Source organism: Heterodontus francisci, chromosome 13 (assembly GCF_036365525.1).
Source record: "Heterodontus francisci isolate sHetFra1 chromosome 13, sHetFra1.hap1, whole genome shotgun sequence".
Classification (NCBI taxonomy): Eukaryota; Metazoa; Chordata; class Chondrichthyes; order Heterodontiformes; family Heterodontidae; genus Heterodontus; species Heterodontus francisci.
In genome coordinates this window covers 61,560,599-61,579,297 of record NC_090383.1, presented here as the reverse complement: position 1 = coordinate 61,579,297, position 18,699 = coordinate 61,560,599, and the positions used below count along the sequence as shown (strand labels likewise).

The window sequence follows — 18,699 nt, the reverse complement described above, 5'->3', positions numbered from 1 at the left end:
GCTTGGTCATGTTTATCCACTTTCATTTACTCTCATTATTCCATCAGGCTCCCACCCAGATAATTCACCTTGTAAAGTCATACATTGAATAGAGCACTGCTGTAAAACAGTACATCAATCAAGACCAAAGGATTTTCTTATGAATGGGCAATATGTAAACTCTTCATTTATTTACTGTTTTGGGTGATGATTTTTTTCCCTTGGAACTCTCTCCAAAACAACAGCAAGGCTAAAATCAGCAGCTGAGGGGTAGTGTGGACCAACTTTGCATCCCCACTGCTGTCATACTTATATTGGGGCAGTACAAAACCAGCTGGAAAATGGATTAGATACAATATCTGAATCAAGGCTATTTCAAAAATAAAATGACAAAATGCTTGTGGATAAAATTTTACATGATGGTTTGTATCAGAATGTAGGTTGGTTCATGAAATTTAAAAGAGCTATGTTATTGAACAATACAAGATTTATAAAATTACCAGTTTTTGTGTAGATTTCTGAGGTTTGCTGGGAACAGTACATTTTTAATGTAACACGTAGTTCTGCTGTGGTGTTCAATTAGCAGTTAGTCAGAGGTAGTCTTGTTGGTTGAGTGAGTTGTACATATTTGCCCCCTGATTTTCTATTGTCTTAGGATGTTTTTAGTGTCTATCATGAAGACAGATCTCTGCCATTTCCTTGTTTCCCATTATTAATACCCCAGTCTCATCCTCAAGGGACAAACGGTTACTTTAGCTACTCTTCCTTTTTACGTACTTGTGGAAGCTCTTACTATTTTTATATTCCTTGCTAGTTAGTCTAATTTATTTTCTCCCTCTCTTTTTTCCAGTCATCCGTTGCTAGTTTCCAAAATGTTCCCAATCTTCTGGCCTACCACTAATCTCTATAATATTGTATGCCTTTTATTTCAATTTGACACCTTCCTAAACTTCCTATTTATCCATAGATGGTTCATCCTTGAGCCATTCTTTTCCGGTGGAATAGATCTTTGTTGAGAATTATTAAATATCTCCTTAAATGTCTGCCACTGCTTAGCTACCATCTTTTTAATATTTTTCCAGTTCACTTTAACTAACTGTCTTTATACCTTTGTAATTATATTTATTTATGTTTAAGACACTAGTTTCAGACCCAAGTTTCTCACCCTCAAACTGAATGTGAAATGCGGTTATGTTATGATTACTCTTTCCAAGAGGATCCTTCATTTCAAGATTAATTAATCCTGTCTCTTACACATTACAAAATCTAAAATAGCCTGTTCCCTGGTTGGTTCCACAGCAATCTATGAACTCGTCCTCAAGGTTACCTTTGCCAATTTGATTTGTCCAATCTATTTGAAGATTAAAGTTTCCACGATTATTGCAGTAACTTTCTTACAAGCCCCAATTATTTCTTGATTTATACTCTGTCCTACAGCGTAGCTACCATTTGGGGGCCTATAGACGACTCCCACAGTGGCTTCTTTCCCTTGGTATTTGTTATCTCCACCCAAACTGATTCTACATCTTGACCTTCTGAGCTAAGATCATTTCAAGCTACTGTACTGCTCTCATCATTTATTAACTAAGCTACCACACCTCCTTTACCTGTCCATGCTTCCAGATGTCAAGTACCCCTGCATATTCAGTTCCCACCTTGGTCACCTTGCAACCACGTCTCTGTAATGGCTATCAGATTATACCCATTTATTTCTATTTGTGCCATCAATTCATCTATCTTGTTATGAATGCAGTATGCATTCAGATAAAGAACCCTTAATTCTGCCATTTTACCAATTTTCCCTCTCTATTTGCTGATGCACTTTTATGTTTGTACGCTCTGTCCCTTCCTGTTAAACTCAAATCATTATCCATGTCACTATCCCTTATTGCCTTGTTCTTTCTCGTTAACTTCCAAAACTTCAGCTCCCTGCCCCTGGCTCCCCCACTATTTAGTTTAAAGCCCTATCTACAACCCTAGTTACTCAATTGACCAGCACACTGGTCCCAGCACAGTTCAGCATTGAGATGATCCTGGGTAATTTGCTGGTGGCAAGAGTGTGGTCTTGAGTGTGGTCTTTATACCTTATTAAAAACGATAAAAGTTTGAGTATGACACTTGAAATATCATGATCAGAAATACCGACTAGACATACCAGGCTAGTTTTCACTCCTGTACTGCCTGATTTTGGGTGGAAATGGGACCTGCATTTGTGGGTACAGGATTTTCAACCAGAATTGACTGAACATTAAAAACACCAGTTACATATTGAATAGATTTAAAGTGGGCAACCAATATCACACTTTTCATCACTAACGACAACACTGGATAAAAAGAAACACAGCCAGTTCTTTGCATTCAGTGCTACAATTTAAGAGTACTTACACTTTAAATGCCCCTAATGGAGGGCAGTTTATCATGGGGTAATCAACTGTACTCTCTTGGTCCACAAACGTATGGCTTTCCCCCCGAAAATTAATCCTCCTCTTCATCTGCCCCACAGACAATCTGCCCTGTTGCCGAGGCCTTCAGGAGTCATTTTCTGGCAAGGGTACATGTCCTACCAGGAACCTGTCAAAATGATGCCAATTCCCAAAAAATCCATTTGTATCAGCCAATGTTCCTTCTAATCTGTACAGCAACCCAAAATCTCTCATGCAGGCCAAGCACAAATCAGCCCCTTTAAGGTGCCACTCCAAAAAAATTAGAGGGTACTTTTAATTCAGTGGCTGCAAAGTCAGGTGAACATAAAGCCCAGTCAGCATGCCAACTTTATGCTGAGTTTCCACTTCATTTTGTAGATAATCTGTTATTACACCAATGTGCTTTGTTGAATGATAATTTTTTTAATCCACTGACTGGAGATCAGAATTTATATTTTTTTTTAAAAAGACATTTTTAAAACACCATCTAAAAGGGTGATTGTGCTGGCAGCTTAAGTTGACCACCTAATTTGCAACACTGTTCCTACACTGCAATAACTGTGAGGGAGATGAAATGTCTGTGCATTTCCCAGCAAGAACCAGGAAGTTTAAAGGAACTACCTGTTCTTTTCAGCAAGCAGAAAAATACTGCTAACTGCTAAGTTTGAATCACTGAGTGACTTATGTGACAAGCCCCTCCCCATCTGTGGTTTTTAAGCTGGTGTTTTCTCTGCAGCAGAGGAGAAGCAACTGGACTCTGACATGAGCAGACCTTAAGTGGGGGTCCCTCTCTCGCTCTCCATCCCAGCTTGAAAGCTTTCAAATCCTGCTTGTCGACTGACCACCTTTGCATACTCTGGCTATAATTTGAAACCCCGTTGGAGGAAATCACCTGCATTGCTGTGGCTCACCGAACCAGTCATCTATCTCTTTAAACTAAAAGCCTCAGGACCACTAAATTCAGCTAGAAGCAAGCTGAATCACCAAACCCCACAGAATGTATACTTTTTTTTAAAAAATGAACTCTAACTTAACCAATCAACCTTTCCCCACTCTGTTACCTATTTATTTGTGTGTGTGTATGTGTGAGAGAGTGTGAGAGTGAAAGTTAGCACGTAGTTTATTATTTTATTAGTTCAGTTTCGGTACAATAAAGTTAACCCTCTTTCTTTGTTAGCTCAAGAAAACCTGTCCGATTACTTTCTTGCTATGATCATAAGAACCAATCAAATACCTACTGAATTGGCCAGGACATCCACTTTAAGAAAGAATTAAACCTGTTGTGGCCTAACAAGGAGAGGGAAAAGAGGGAAGCCCTTCAACCCCTCCTCACTTGAACGTAACATAATACGCAGTTTTTGTCTGGCCACACTTTTCTGATTGGTCAGTGGGTTGATTTGGTGGGCGGAGCCTGGCGCACAGAGGCATGTGGGACAGAGAACATTACACCTTACTCCAGGTGCCTTGTATCAAATGGATCAAAATGGTTATACCTGGTACACTCTGTACCCAAACGTTAAAATGAAATTTAAAAATAATTTATTAACCGTCATCGCATAGGTGCAGAGCAGTTTTGCAGAATGACTTCACAAAATGCAAAACACTCTGGAAAACAAGGCCCACAAACCTGATAGTAGTCTTTTTTCCCCCTCAGTGAGTCTCCCTCTGTGGGTTCAGTGGGTAAATCCCTAGTCAGTCATGATTCCCTGAAGGTTTACTCTCTAAACCATTTCAATGATGTATAGGTTTTTTTCTGCCGGTGTGTAGCACTTTATGGCATCGGAGGGGTGGTATGAGAAGGAGGGAATGGCGTAGGATGAAATGCCAATGGGATGGCATCAGAAGCATGGTCAGGATTGCAGCAGGACTGTCTCAGGATAGGTCCACCACCCCAACCACCACCCCCCACCGAGGAGTGAAGCTGGGATCCTGTTCCACTTTGAGAGTCAGCGCTGCCTTGTGTTTAGTTTGGGCACAACTTATCCAACTGAATTTTAATTAGATAATTTTCAAAATGTCAGCCAAGGAACACTGCTTGGGGAGGGGGTGTCAATATGGAAATATGGTGGAATGGGGATGGTACTGGCAGGATGCAATGCATGGGATGGGGATAGAATGGGAAGGATGGAATGGCATGGGTTGGGGACAGCATGAAAGGGGGAGGGCGGGGATGGCATGGGAAGGGTGGGTACGATGATAGAATTGGTTTATTGACCACAAATGTTTTGCAGGTCTCTGCTAGTTGTAGATTATTTCTGTGGAAAATCCTAACATAGCCTATAAATGGTTTCTAACACCCTCTTTACAGTGGCAAGTCTGAACTATTTATTTTTTTAAAGAAAGATTTATTCTTCAGTTTGTGACTATACACATTTTGGATTTGGAGTAAAATCCTTCAAACCAAATTAACATTACTAAATGAAGATAAGTAAAATAACTGCACTCATTGGAGAAAATAATTTCAGAAAACCTAATGAGGAAACAGAGGTTATTAATGTACATGCATACTTAATCAGTCAGTGCACTGCAAGCAGTAATTGTGTAAAGTGCTTGGGTGATTTTCTCATGAAAAGCATTGTATAAATGCAAATATTATTGCAATCAAAAGAATTCATGGAATAGTATAGTAAATAGTTTGTAGAGATGCCAGACAAGAAATACAGGAAAGGAATAACACAACCGCACAATCAGAATCAACACACGAAAACTGATGTTTACACAGTAAATGTAAGTGGACTAATAGTTGTGTTCAGTCATGAGGTGGCATGTTGTTTTATACCATCAATAAATTTTGTTTGGTGTTGGGGGTGGGGGCAGTCAAGGGCACTCAAAACGTTAACTGTTTCTCTTCCACAGATGCTGCCTGACCTGCTGAGTAATTCCAGCACTGTTTTTATTATATTATGAAAGCTCGTTTTAACTGGAGTATTTTCTTTTAGGTAGCACCCAGTTTCACCACCATAAAAGAACTTGCATTTATATAGCACTTTTCATGACCAAAACATCCCAAAATGCTTTACAGCCAATTACATTTTTGAAGTGTTGTCACTATTGTAAATATAGGAAATGCAGCAGCCAACTTGCTGCAACAGCAATTCTACAAATATTGACCTGGGATCTTACACATCCACCTGAGGTGGCAGACAGGGCTTCAGTTTAACACTAGATGAGAAAGATGGCATCTCCAACAGTGCAGCATTTTCTCAGTATTACACTGAGTGTCAACCTAGATTTGGTGCTAAAGTCTCTGGAGTGGTGCATGAAGCCACATCCTTCTGAGGTGATCGTTCTACTGTGTCACAGCTGACAGTTCTCCAGGATGGTATTATTAGCTGTATATCTTCAAAGGCTAAGTGTGTGAACAGAAAAAATGCTAATTGTTGCAAAGCTATTATCTCCAGCTATTGAGAGTAATGTTGGACACAGATAAAAATTGTTAGTTCAAGGTGGCCTCTTGTAATTGGGCTGTTATTTAAGGATTAAATGACCTTTCCTTTCTACAGAAGAGTCTCTATGCCATGAATTGCAAAGTATTTGACACAGTGATGGTGTGACAGGGAATTTGTCCTTCACTGCCTTTCATTATCATTTGCTTTATTGACACTGAACTTAGTTCAGCTTTGTCAACATTCACAAACAAGAAGAAAATACCTTCTGAACTCACTTAAATCAGAAACAAATGCTTCCTTCCAGGATTTACTCCAAGACACACACTTTTTAATATTATGAGATTTCTCTAAACTATGCATTTATTTTCTTTATAAAGGTTAGCACAAACATCTTACATTTATGAGGTTTATTCCTATTAGAGAATCTCTTTACACATTTCAATTATTCATTGTTAATTTAAAACATACTCATTACAATGTGGATTACAGTATCAAAATACTTTATGGTAATAGAAATGCTGTATGCCAGTTGGTGTAAACTCATTACCCAATAGTTTGGACATTTATTTCAAACTTTCAAGTGGTATTGTGAAAACTCATTTCATGTGGGTCTATAATAAGTTAGAAACTGTTAAATTAATGGTTAAAAGTTTCTACTGCCAATAACAGATAATCAATGAACATAGTTGTGCTCTTGGGCTGCGCATCATTTTCAATGAAAGCTATTATTGTATATTTTCTCATTACTTTTACATATACAATAAGCTTCCTTCTCTTACAGGCAGCGGTTACAAGACCAAAATCAACAAGACAAACTCCACCTGAACAAAAAACAATTAAAGAAAAAAGTAACACTTTGAGAAATGTTGAACATCCACCACCATTGAGGCTGAGGGATAGGAAACCAGAGATCACAATGACTGTTCAAAACAAGGCAAGAATAACTGGTCCAACTGAACCTTCAATAGTGCCTCAGATCAGGAATAGGAAACCAGAGATCACAATGGCTGTTCAAAACAAGGCAAGAATAACTGGTCCAACTGAACCGTCAATAGTGCCTCAGATCAGGGATAGGAAACCAGAGATCACAATGACTGTTCAAAACAAGGCAAGAATAACTGGTCCAACTGAACCGTCAATAGTGCCTCAGATCAGGGATAGGAAACCAGAGATCACAATGACTGGTCAAAACAAGGCAAGAATAACTGGTCCAACTGAACCTTCAATAGTGCCTCAGGATCAAATCCGAATAAAATCAGACATCTTCCGCTATGGTGCTGCAGTTCTTGTCTTGATTGCATTAATTATCTTTATGCTGTTATTTTTTTAAGTACTGTACAACTTATCATTGGTCTCACTTTTTCTATACCCTGTAACAAGTTTATCTTGCAGAAAGTTTACTGCCCCTTTTGCATAAAGCTGTTGAGTCAACAGATTCATTTTAGCATCATTAAAGAGTTTAAACAATTATACATTCACACTACTAGTTTATAGTGACCGAATAAATCAAATTCAGTTTTTTATTACATGGGCTTTTGGAATTTTTTTTATTACAGGGATTGCATTCACTATTTTGCAGTTTTGGCAAATCAGTGGTTGTGATTATAGGATACATCAAATCAAGGCTGTCAAACTGTCTGATACACTGCCAGGTTAACCTGCTTACAATTATGAGTAGATTAATAGGTTTGGTAAACTGTTAATAGGTTGCTAACTTCATAGAAACTGGATAGTTTGTTTACAAATATTCAGAGCAAGAATCTTCACTCTTCACTGCTTAGGATTTCTTGAGAGTCATCTTTACTGTAATTGGCTGAAGAGAGGGGAAGAAAAAACAAGAAAGAAGACTTTATTGCACTATTTTGTTACTATTGATTGTGAAACAATGTGATAATGATCCAATCTTTAAGTATTCTTGATTTACTGTAATGACAAATTAATTCATTTCTTTGTGTAAGTTAATTTGAGAACTCAGAATAAAACAAGTCCTTGAAAGAATGCCGAAGCAATGTCAATCATCTTTAGAATTTAGAACATTACAGCGCAGTACAGGCCCTTCGGCCCTCGATGTTGCGCCGCCCTGTGAAACCATCTGACCTACACTATTCCATTTTCATCCATGTGTCTATCCAATGTCCACTTAAATGCCCTTATATTAACTTGACAGACAGCTAACTTTTGAAATAAGAAACCTAAATCCTGAATTACTCATTTTGGATATTAGCCTATAGCTTGACAAAAAGCATACAGCACCATTGAGTCTCAATGCTCTTGCTTTATTTCCTGATTGGGGATTTAATTGGATATGCATCTAATCATGCATAAGTGAAACAATGTAGAGTCAAACAAATGATCTTAAAATTCTTTCCAAGAATGTATAAGATATGTAAAATGCAGTCTAAATGTTGGCAGATGATGAAAATGGTTGCTCCTTTGTCACAATTTTATATTCTGCAGATGTAAACTATTTAACCAAAGACTGGATCATGTAACTATGAAGATACCAATTGTACTTCACTCCTTTGGGTTTGGGGAAAAAGACTTGGTTATAAAATGTTTTGCAATGTTATAACAAACCAAGAGGTTTTTAATAGCAATTTAAAAGTAGTGTCATTTAACTTGGGCCAAAGATAACAAGACAAAACCAAGATTGGGTGCTTTGCTTACCTAATTGAATTTAAACCTTTAAAAAAAAATCCCACTAATATTTACATTGATTAAAATACAAGTTATATTAGTGCTGCATGCTGGGCATTGCTATAGTTCAAAGCAATGAAAATATTGAATATTACTCGAGAAAAAATTCAGCCCATTGACTTGTGTTTTCTTCACAAACCAGGTGATGAAATCCCACTGTTTTGCTCATTCTCCACACCCCTCAATACACATCAAGAATGTATGGCTCTTTAGAAAGTGATACTGACTCCACATGCAGTTAACATTCAGACTGAAAATGTCTATTTAACTTCTTGTAGACAGAAGAGAGCAGACAATTCATTGGCTTTTGTATAGCAAAGAATGCAAGCAAAATATTAAGTAGATTACTATAAATCTAGAGTTGCAGAGGGATTCTAAAATTTACAAATATACTAGGTAGCCAAAAGGAAAACAGTATTCTCTTTGAACAGAAAAATAGTTGAAGTAAGCAGCCAACTGCCCTCTCTTTCACTCAACATTGTAGCATAAACAGGTCACATTCAACACAGGAAGTAATCGGAAGGAGAGCATAAAATAAGTGGGGTACATCTTCCTGACTCGAGATTTCAAGAGGCATCCCCAGCATTTTAGAAGGCAAAGCATGTCATTTTTAATAATAGATGCTTTACATTTCACCGTTTTTCAGTGTTTGTAAAGCTCTGTTGAGTAGCTGTAAATTGAAGGACAGATGTCCTTTCAATATGCTTTTCAGTCAATTATTTTCAGAACCTCAGCAGATGATTCACTTCAGTCTTGTTTTTCCTGTGAACATTTGCACCTACTCAATATCACAATTGACCATATTTAATCATTTTTGCAACAAAAATTAAAATGGCCAATCCACAGGGAAGCTGAGGAACTAAAGGGTAAATTTTCCACTTGTGCCTACTCAATGTAGAACTCTTGCCCACCAGAAGCACTTTATCAGGAAATCATTCACATAGGTGGAGCCCACGATTTTCCATCCATTAATTTTAATGCATTGAAAATCATGGGTTGCATCAGCATAATTTATCAATATAATGGTGGGTGTGGCTCCACATTAGGAATGTATAAACAGAAAATTTACACTAAGCTTTAGGCTGAGCTGCAAAACAAAAATGGCTCTTTTGGCAAACTTACTGAATAAAACACTAATTGGTTTAGATGTTTCATGTTGATTAGGGAAGTATGCAGTTTAGCTTCTTGTAATTAATCTCTTCTTACCTTACTGCAGTAAGGACATTCTCCAAAGATGATGTTAAAACTTTGTCTAGAGTAAGGTAGCCCACGTAACCACTGCAGGTTTAAACATTTCAATAATTATCAAAATACAGGGAGGTGTATGTTTGGAAACATCACGCGGTACAAAAAAAGACACAAGCTATAAATGTTGGGTCTTTAAAATGTGTTAAGTTCGACTAACCTCGTAAAGGCACTCTTGATGGAATGGCTGCCCACAACGTGGGTCATCACATACTTGATCTGGTATGGATGAAGCTAGTCGGTATGCATAACAAATCCCACATTCCATACTGAAACTCTGCCAAATAAATAAATGCAGTCAAGAAAATGGGTTTCTTTTGAGAATTCATCTACACTGTATGGACTATAAACTCCACAGAAAGAAGTCATCCCGCTAAATCTAATATTTTACATATACAATGTTTAAAATAGACTGACATTATCTGTACCCTCCGCCCAAACTCTGATAAACAGCAAGGATAGTACTTGGGCTCTGCCTAGAGGACAAGCAGCGTATCTCATGAGAACAGTTTCCCTTACTTTTTCCTTTTAACCACAGTTTGATGTGTGCATATGCATTTTCCCAAGATGTCATCCTAGCAGGTGTCCAAGAACTATTTTTGGAAATGTCTATTTTCACATTGAAAAAGCACAGCAGCTGTGGGTAAATATAATTTTTAAATGATTTCGGTACCGCAACAGTAAGCAGTAAGTGGTAAAAACCATAAAAGGTACAAACAGACTCAAAGCTGAGCAAGTACAAAACAGTAAATATTCTGAGTGATTATTTCATCCAAGTGACAAAATGATCAACATTTCCTCCCCAAATAAAGATATGCTGAGTAAAATCAACAGCTTTGATTTGAGATGGAAGTACCCAAAAGGCTACAACGAGTTGAAACCAAATACATCCGCAGACATATATCGTGTTTACACTTGAGTGCTGAGAAAGATGAGCAAGGAAAGCTGAGATACAATCAATGAGGGAATCAATGAGCACTGGGTGGGCACCAGTCGACGAACATGGAATTTACCCTCTAGATAAAGTAGGGTTAAGAAAGTCAAGCAAGTTTCTTCCGGTCTTAGGCAGGGATTAACAGGCTCTACTGCAGAGTAGCTGATTAGTTAAGTAACTGACCAGTCCAAACTGGTTGCTGCAGTTTCAGCTTCAAAAAGTATAAACACAGAAGTCTGGGTGCAGCCTGCAAATGGAGTGCAGATTGCAAGCAGATAGTGGATGTATTGGTGGTCGTCATGAAGACCCATACCTGCCAAGAATGGGGCATATTCATTTCATCCCATGAGCATTAATTTTAAGCTGTTGTTGGGAGTGGAGAGATGACTTGTTTAAAGAGATCAACAGTGGCTACAAAAAAATTTGCATTCTAAGAGACAGTCGCCTAGGAAAAGGCAATGGGAACTGCTCACTGATTCAATTAACAGATTGGTCTGGGCAATAGTGAGACATATCTTGTCGGAGTAAGAGACAGCACTACACCACCCCCCACCCCAACTAAGAGCTTTGGAATCTACAAACGCAGGAGTTTGTTAAAAAAAAAAGTGTCACATGCCTAACCTGCTGGCCCAGGTGTGGTTTTGAACTACTCACAGGGCAGTTTGGGTCAGACTGCAGATTGCAACTGAACTTGGAAGAAGAGAGTCTCTCTCTCTCTCTCTCTAATCTCTGGATCCACTGAAACCTCAAGGATCAGTACTTGGGTCCCAGCTGTTCATTATATATATCAATGATTTGGAAATGGGGACCAAATGTAATATTTCTAAGTTTACTTATGACACAAAACTGGTGGGAATGTGTGTTGTGAGGAAGATTAGAAAGTGTAGATGTACAAAGGGACCAGGATGTCCTCATCAATAAGTCAGTGAAAGCTAACATGCAGGTGCAGCAAGCAATTAGGAAGGCTAATGGTATGTTAGCCTTTATCGCAAGAGGATTTGAGTACAGGAACAGTGAAGTCTTGCTTCAATTGTATAGAACCTTGGGTAGACCGCACCTGGAGTACTGTGTGCAGTTTTGATCCCCTTACCTTAGGAAGAATATTATTGTCATAGAGGGAGTGCAACGAAGGTTCACCAGACTTGTTCCCGGGATGGCGGGATTGTCCTATGAAGAGAGACTGAGGAAACTGGGCCTGTATTCTCCAGCGTTTCGAAGAATGAGAGGTAATCTCATTGAAACCTACAAAACACTTAAAAGGGATAGACAGGGTAGATGCAGGTAAGTTTTTCCCCTGGTTGGAGAGTCTAGAACCAGGGGACACAATTTCAAAATAAAGGGGAAGCCACTTAGGACAGAGATGAGGAGAAACGTTGTTTTACTCAGAGGGTTGTGAATCTTTGGAATTCTCTACAGAGACTGACAGATTTCTAAATTCTAATGAAGTGAATGATCAGCCATGATTGTATTGAATGGCAGAGCAGGCTCGATGGGCTGAACCCTGCTCCTACGTTCCTGTGGTGCCGATATTCAAATCTGATTATAAAACATCAAACCCAATAATCTCACTTCCAATCCACGTAAAATAAAGGGTCATCAGAAGTAAGCTCGAGGATTATGTGTATATTAATACCCAAGTAAACATCAATTAACTTGAATTTAAAAGGGGAAGATCCTAGCTGCCCAACCTCCTCAACTCCTATGGAAAAAGTGACAATTCAAGTGAATCTATGACATGGTGTACATTTTTACAAAGTTTCACATGAAAAGCAATTTGTTCAACTCAGGCCAAGCCTAGGTGTAAAGTCTCAACAGTTTTTTTTTTGATTAGAACCTTAGACCAAGGCTCCATTTGTTTGCCCAAGTGAACATATGATTCCATGACCCTATTCAAAGAAAAGAGATTTTCTCCCAGTACACAGGCCAACATTTATCCTTCAAATCAACACCAGCAAAACTAATTAATTGGTCATTTCTCACATTGCTGTTTGTGGGACCTTGCTGTACCAGGTCTGCCCAGATAACAGTGACAACACTTCAGAAGCAATTAATTTGCTGTGAAGCACTTTGGAATGTTCTGAGGATGATGCAAGAAGTACTACATAAATGCAAGCCTTTACTTCTTTCTTGAAACCTTGGGTAAGAAACAACTATTGACCAGAGAAATTATATCAGAGTGGGGACAAGTAACAAGTGAGTGCCTTGGGAATTGCTAGTGGCCACTATTGTTACTCATTTACAGAAATGCCCTGATTTAGAAACTCAATGTAAAATTGGTCAACTTTGCAGGTGATGTCAAACTAGGAAGGGCAATGGAATTAGAAACTGCAGAATGTGTTAGAAAGGAAAATAATAAACTTGCATTTATATAGCGCCATTTATGACATTACGACTCCCCAAAGGGCTTTATTGTCTATGAAGTACATTTGAGATATTGTCACTTCTAGGAAACAGGGAAGCCAATTTGCATGCATCAAGGTACTATTATGACCAGGTGAGACAGGGGTCTAGGTGTTCCCTCTCAGTCTTTGCCTGGTTTAACCGTAACAAGGTTTAATTTTTTTTTAAAACATTGTATTTCAGCTCCCCCTCAGTGAATCCTTGTTCACTGCTTTCCAAAAGTAAGGCAAAGAAATCAAATCAAGGCAGGTTTTCCTGGATTTAAACAAGATAGGTGGAAGTTTATTCATCTTAAACTCTAATTCGGTTAACAACTACGAATATGCGACGCGACCACGCTAGCATGCATACGTGATAAACAAACATGCAGGTAGAGACAGAAAAAGTAGAAAGAATAAAGGGGAAAAGTTTGAGGCAATATCTGGTAGTTATTTATGGGTCCTTTGAATTCAATGTGGAGTCTTTGCTTGCCGGTAAGTCTTGCTGTTCGTTGGGGCCCAGTGCACGCTTTAACTTGTTTCGATGTAGGAGTCTTCTTGCTCTTGAGGTTTAAGCGAATTCAGTGGGTCCAGATATTTGTGAGAAAGCAAGAGAGCCAGCTAAGAGAGAGGCTCTCTTGCTCCTGCTTCAGTTTCAATCTGCAGTCTGACTTCAAACTGAACTGTGTCTAATTCAAAAAGCTTGGGCCAGCAGGTTAGTCATGTGACCACTCCTGCGTTTGTGGATTTCAAAGCTTTCGGTGGTGGAGTGTGGTGCTGTCTCTTACACAGACAAGATGTGGATCAACCATTGCCCAGACCAATCTCTGTTAATTGAATCAGTGAGCAGTTCCCATTGTCTTTTCCTAGGCGACTGTCTCTTAGAATGCAAATTTTTTCCAGCCACTGCTGATCTCTTTAAACAAATCATCTCTTCACTCCAGCAACAGTTTAAAATTGATGTTCATATGACGAAATTAATATGCTTCATTCTTGGCAGGGGTGAGTCTTCATGACAGTCCCATAAACAGCAATATGATTATGACTAGATAATCTGTTTTAGTAATGTTGGTTGAGGATTAAGTATTGCCTTTTCAGGGAATCAGCACGGACACAAATGGCCTCCTGCTGTGGTGTAACAATGCTATGATACTATGACCAAAGTACTGGGGAGAACCGCCAATTGAGCCAAAGTCCAAAATATGGAAATGGAAAGAACAAAGGAAGATGAAATGTAATACAGATAAATGTGAAGTACTTTATGTTGGAAGACACAAATACCATGAATGATCTTTAAATCCCTAAGGATAAAGTTGAACAAAACTCAAGAGTCTTGGTAGACTCCATGGTCAACATGCCCAACCAATACAGAACTGCAAAAAAGTTGAATACAAGTCAGAAGAGGTAATGTTCGAACTGCAGTGCTCTGGTCAGACCACACCTTGAATACTGCATACAGTTCTGGCCCCCAAATATAGAGACATGGGTGTGGGAGGTGGTGGGTAAGGTGAAAATCAGGCAATTTCTATAAAAGGGCAGCCTATTTGAGATGCCAGTTTTGTGCTCATGGCAAGTTGAAAATCTACCCCATTTAGAGGTGGAAACAGTGCCCTGTCAAGTGTCTGAGTTGTCAGGGAAGACTTGAGAAACTTGGGCTTTTCAGTCTGGGAAGGAAACATAATAAGTAATCTCATAAAAGATGTACAATGATGGTCAAGGGATTGGAAAAAGTAAACAGAATAGAATATTACTTTAAATTTCAGGAGCTGAATAAGAAAACACAAACTGAAGCTAGTAAAACGATAATTTTAGGACTGATATCAAGAAATTGTTCTTCCTACCGAGAATGATAAACATGTGGAACAGAGTTCCAGTTAGATGTGAAAAACCCTGGAATAATTGCGAAGGACTAAATTGCTTCCTTATCTGTAATTATCTTCTGCTCTTTTAACATGAAATGCTAGTCAGAAGCCTTTGGTTTCAGCTGAGTAGAACAACAATTTAATGTGCTTAAAACATTTCACAATTCACTGGCTTGCTATAAGTTTAATAGGCAAAACCAAACTCACAATTGACAAATTATAAGGCAAGTGTAAGAAAAAGAATACTCTTAAGGGAAACAAAATATATACAGGAGGGATGTATAGTTTTACAGTAATATTTTTAATGAGCGCTCAACCTGACATCCACCATTTTGTAATTTTCAGTTACTGAAGTGCTCTGAAAATAAGCCCAGTGCCTAATGAGTATTATTGTCCTGAACACATATATGTAAGTTTGAAATTTAATTTTATCCAAGGAAGTGTCAGATACTAAGTGAAGGCTAATAAATGTAACTTCTGAAAACCTTCCCTGGAGTTTTGCTCTAAGAAAATAATTTAACTACACAAACTTACTACTTTTAACTAAAAATATTTCCACTGCACGTTTTTAGTGTTATTACATACTACAGATTCAGGAGTTTATTGTATGTACACTACTTTTTTTTTTTAATGGATTTGTAGTATCAATTACACTTTTACAGAAAATTGCTAGATATATAGTTTGAAGTTATGGTTCTTGTAGAATGGAGAAATATACATTCATTTTGCATGCACCATTGCTACTAGAGCATCCATTGACCAGCTATCAATGCCACTTCCCTACTAGCCATCATAGAAACATAGAAAATAGGAGGAATAGGCCATTCGGCCCTTCGAGCCTACTCCACCATTCATTATGATCATGGCTGAACATCCAACTCAGTAACCTGTTCCCACTTGCCCCCCATATCCTTTGATCCCTTTAGACCCAAGAGCTATATCTAACTCCTTCTTGAAAACATACAATGTTTTGGCCTCAACTGCTTTCTGGGGTAGCGAATTCCACAGGCTCATCACTCTCTGTCCTGAAAGGTTTACCTCGTATCCTTAGACTATGACCCCTGGTTCTGGACTCCCCCACAAATGGGAACATCCTCCCTGCATCTACCCTGTCAAGTCCTGTTAGAATTTTATAGGTTTCTATGAGATCCCCCTTCACTCTTTTGAACTCCAGCGAATATAATCCTAACCGACTCAATCTCTCCTCATAAGTCAGTCCCACCATCCCAGGAATCAGTCCGGTAAACCTTCGCTGCACTCCCTCTATAGCAAGAACATCCTTCCTCAGATAAGGAGACCAAAACTGCACACAATATTCCAGATGTGGCCTCACCAAGGTCCTGTATAATTGCAGCAAGACATTTCTGCTTCTATACTCGAATCCTCTCACTATGAAGGCCAACATAGCATTTGCCTTTTTTACCATCTGTTACACCTGCATGCTTACCTTCAGCAACTGGTGTACGAGAACACCCAGGTCTCGTTGTATATTCCCCTCTCTCAGTTTATAGCCATTCAGATAATAATCTGCCTTCCTGCTTTTGCTACCAAAGTGGATAACCTCACATTTATCCACATTATACTGCATCTGCCATGCATTAGCCCACTCACTCAATTTGTCCAAATCATCCTGAAGCCTCTCTGCTTCCTCCTCACAATTCACCCTCCCACCCAGTTTTATGTCATCTGCAAATTTGGAGATATTACATTTAGTTCCCTCATCCAAATCATTAATATATATTGTGAATAGCTGGGGTCCTAGCACCGATCCATGCAGTACCCCACTAGTCACTGCCTGCCATTCTGAAAAAGACCCGTTTATTCCTACTCTTCGCTTCCTGTCTGCCAACCAATTTTCTATCCATCGCAATACACTACCCCCAATCCCATGCGCTTTAATTTTACATGCTAATATCTTATGTGGGACTTTGTTGAAAGCCTTCTGAAAGTCCAAATAAACTACATCCACTGGATCCCCCTCATCAACTCTACTAGTTACATCCTCGAAGAATTTTAGTAGATTTGTCAAGCATGATTTCCCTTTCGTAAATCCATGCTAACTCTGTCCAATTCTACCACTGTTCTCCAAGTGCTCTGCTATAAAATCTTTTATAATGGACTCCAGAATTTTCACCACTACAGACATCAGGCTGACTGCTCTGTAATTCCCCGTTTTCTCTCTACCTCCCCTTTTAAATAGTGGGGTTACATTAGCTACCCTCCAATCTGTAGGAACTGTTCCAGAGTCTATGGAATCTTGGAAGATGACCACCAATGCATCCACTATTTCCAGGGCGACTTCCTTAAGTACTGTGGGAATGTAGATTATCAGGCCCTGGGGATTTATTGGCCTTCAGTCCCATCAATTTCCCCAACACCATTTCTCTACTAATACTGATTTCCTTCAATTCCTCCCCCTCACTTAACCCTGTGTTCCCCAACATTTAATTTTAGTTTAGTTTAGTTATACAGCACTGAAACAGGCCCTTCGGCCCACCGGGTCTGTGCCGACCATCAACCACCCATTTATACTAATGCTACACTAATCCCATATTCCTACCACATCCCCACCTATCCCTATATGTCCCTACCACCTACCTACACTAGGGGCAATTGCAAATGGCCAATTTACCTATCAACCTGCAAGTCTTTGGCATGTGGGAGGAAACCGGAGCACCCGGAGGAAACCCACGCAAACACAGGGAGAACTTGTAAACTCCACACAGGCAGTACCCAGAATTGAACTCGGGTCACTGGAGCTGTGAGGCTGCAGTTCTAACCACTGCGCCACTGGTATGATATTTGGGTCCTCCCATGTGAAGACAGAACCAAAGTATGCATTTAGCTGTTCAGCCATTTCTTTGTTCCCCATAATAAATTCCCCCATTTCTGACTGTAAGGGACCTACATTTGTCTTCACCAATCTTTCTCTCTTCACATACCTATAGAAACTTTTACAGTCAGTTTTTATGTTCCCCGCAAGCTTACTCTCGTACTCTATTTTCCCCTTCTCAATCAATCCCTTGGTCCTCCTTTGCTGAATTCCAAACTGTTCCCAATCCTCAGGTCTGTTGTTTTTTCTGGCAAATTTGTATGCCTCTTCCTTGGCTCTAATGCTATCTCTAATTTCCCTTGTAAGCCATGGTTTGGTTACCTTTCCCGTTTTACTTTTGCACCGGACAGGAATAAACAATTAAATAAAAGCAAAATACTGCAGCTGCTGGAAAACTGAATTAAAAACAAGAAATACTGGAAATACTCAGCAGGTCTGGCAGCATCTGTGGAGAGAGAAGCAGAGTTAACGTTTCAGGTCAGTGACCCTTCTTCAGAACTGACAAATATTAGAAATGTAAAAGATTTTAAGCAAGTAAAGCGGAGGTGGGGCAAGAGATAACAAAAGAGAAGGTGTGGATAGGACAAGATCACAGAGAATAACTGAACAGAAGGTCATGGAACAAAGGCAAACACTATATTAATGGTATAAACAATGGAATAAACAATTGTTGCAGTTCATCCAGGCGCTCTTTGAATATTTGCCATTGCCTATCCACCGGCATCCCTTTAAGTAACGTTTCCCAATCCATCATAGCCAACCCGTGCCTCATACCTTCACAGTTTCCTTTATTAAGATTCAGGACCCTAGTCTCAGAATCAACTACGTCACTCTCCATCTTAAAGAAGAATTCTCATATTATGGTCGCTCATCCCCAAGGGGTCTCACACAACTAGATTGTCAATTATTCCTCTCTCATTACACAATACCCAGTATAGGATGGCATGTTCTCTAGCTGG

The 18,699-nt window shown here is 39.1% G+C and overlaps 2 protein-coding genes across 8 annotated transcripts in view; one reads left to right on the top strand and one right to left on the bottom strand.

Moving 5' to 3' along the window:
* LOC137376399 (serine/threonine-protein kinase VRK1-like) overlaps nucleotides 1-7,781 on the top strand; it is a 113,492-nt gene extending 105,711 nt beyond the window's left edge. For all 3 annotated transcript variants that reach the window (XM_068044884.1, XM_068044885.1, XM_068044883.1), the window contains one exon: nucleotides 6,573-7,781. In XM_068044884.1, coding sequence (XP_067900985.1) covers nucleotides 6,573-7,121 — 549 coding nt within the window. In that variant the 3' untranslated portion in view covers nucleotides 7,122-7,781. The remainder of the gene's footprint in view (nucleotides 1-6,572) is intronic.
* The window catches only part of fancl (FA complementation group L), a 100,517-nt gene continuing 87,970 nt past the window's right edge, over nucleotides 6,153-18,699 (bottom strand). For 4 of the 5 annotated variants that reach the window (XM_068044886.1, XM_068044887.1, XM_068044889.1 and 1 more), the window contains 4 exons: nucleotides 11,758-11,919; nucleotides 9,894-10,010; nucleotides 9,695-9,766; nucleotides 6,153-7,604 (listed from right to left, as the gene is read on the bottom strand). In XM_068044886.1, the coding sequence (XP_067900987.1) occupies nucleotides 7,569-7,604; nucleotides 9,695-9,766; nucleotides 9,894-10,010; nucleotides 11,758-11,919 (387 nt within the window). In that variant the 3' untranslated portion in view covers nucleotides 6,153-7,568. The remainder of the gene's footprint in view (nucleotides 7,605-9,694; nucleotides 9,767-9,893; nucleotides 10,011-11,757; nucleotides 11,920-18,699) is intronic. The other variant, XM_068044888.1, reaches the window with a different exon arrangement.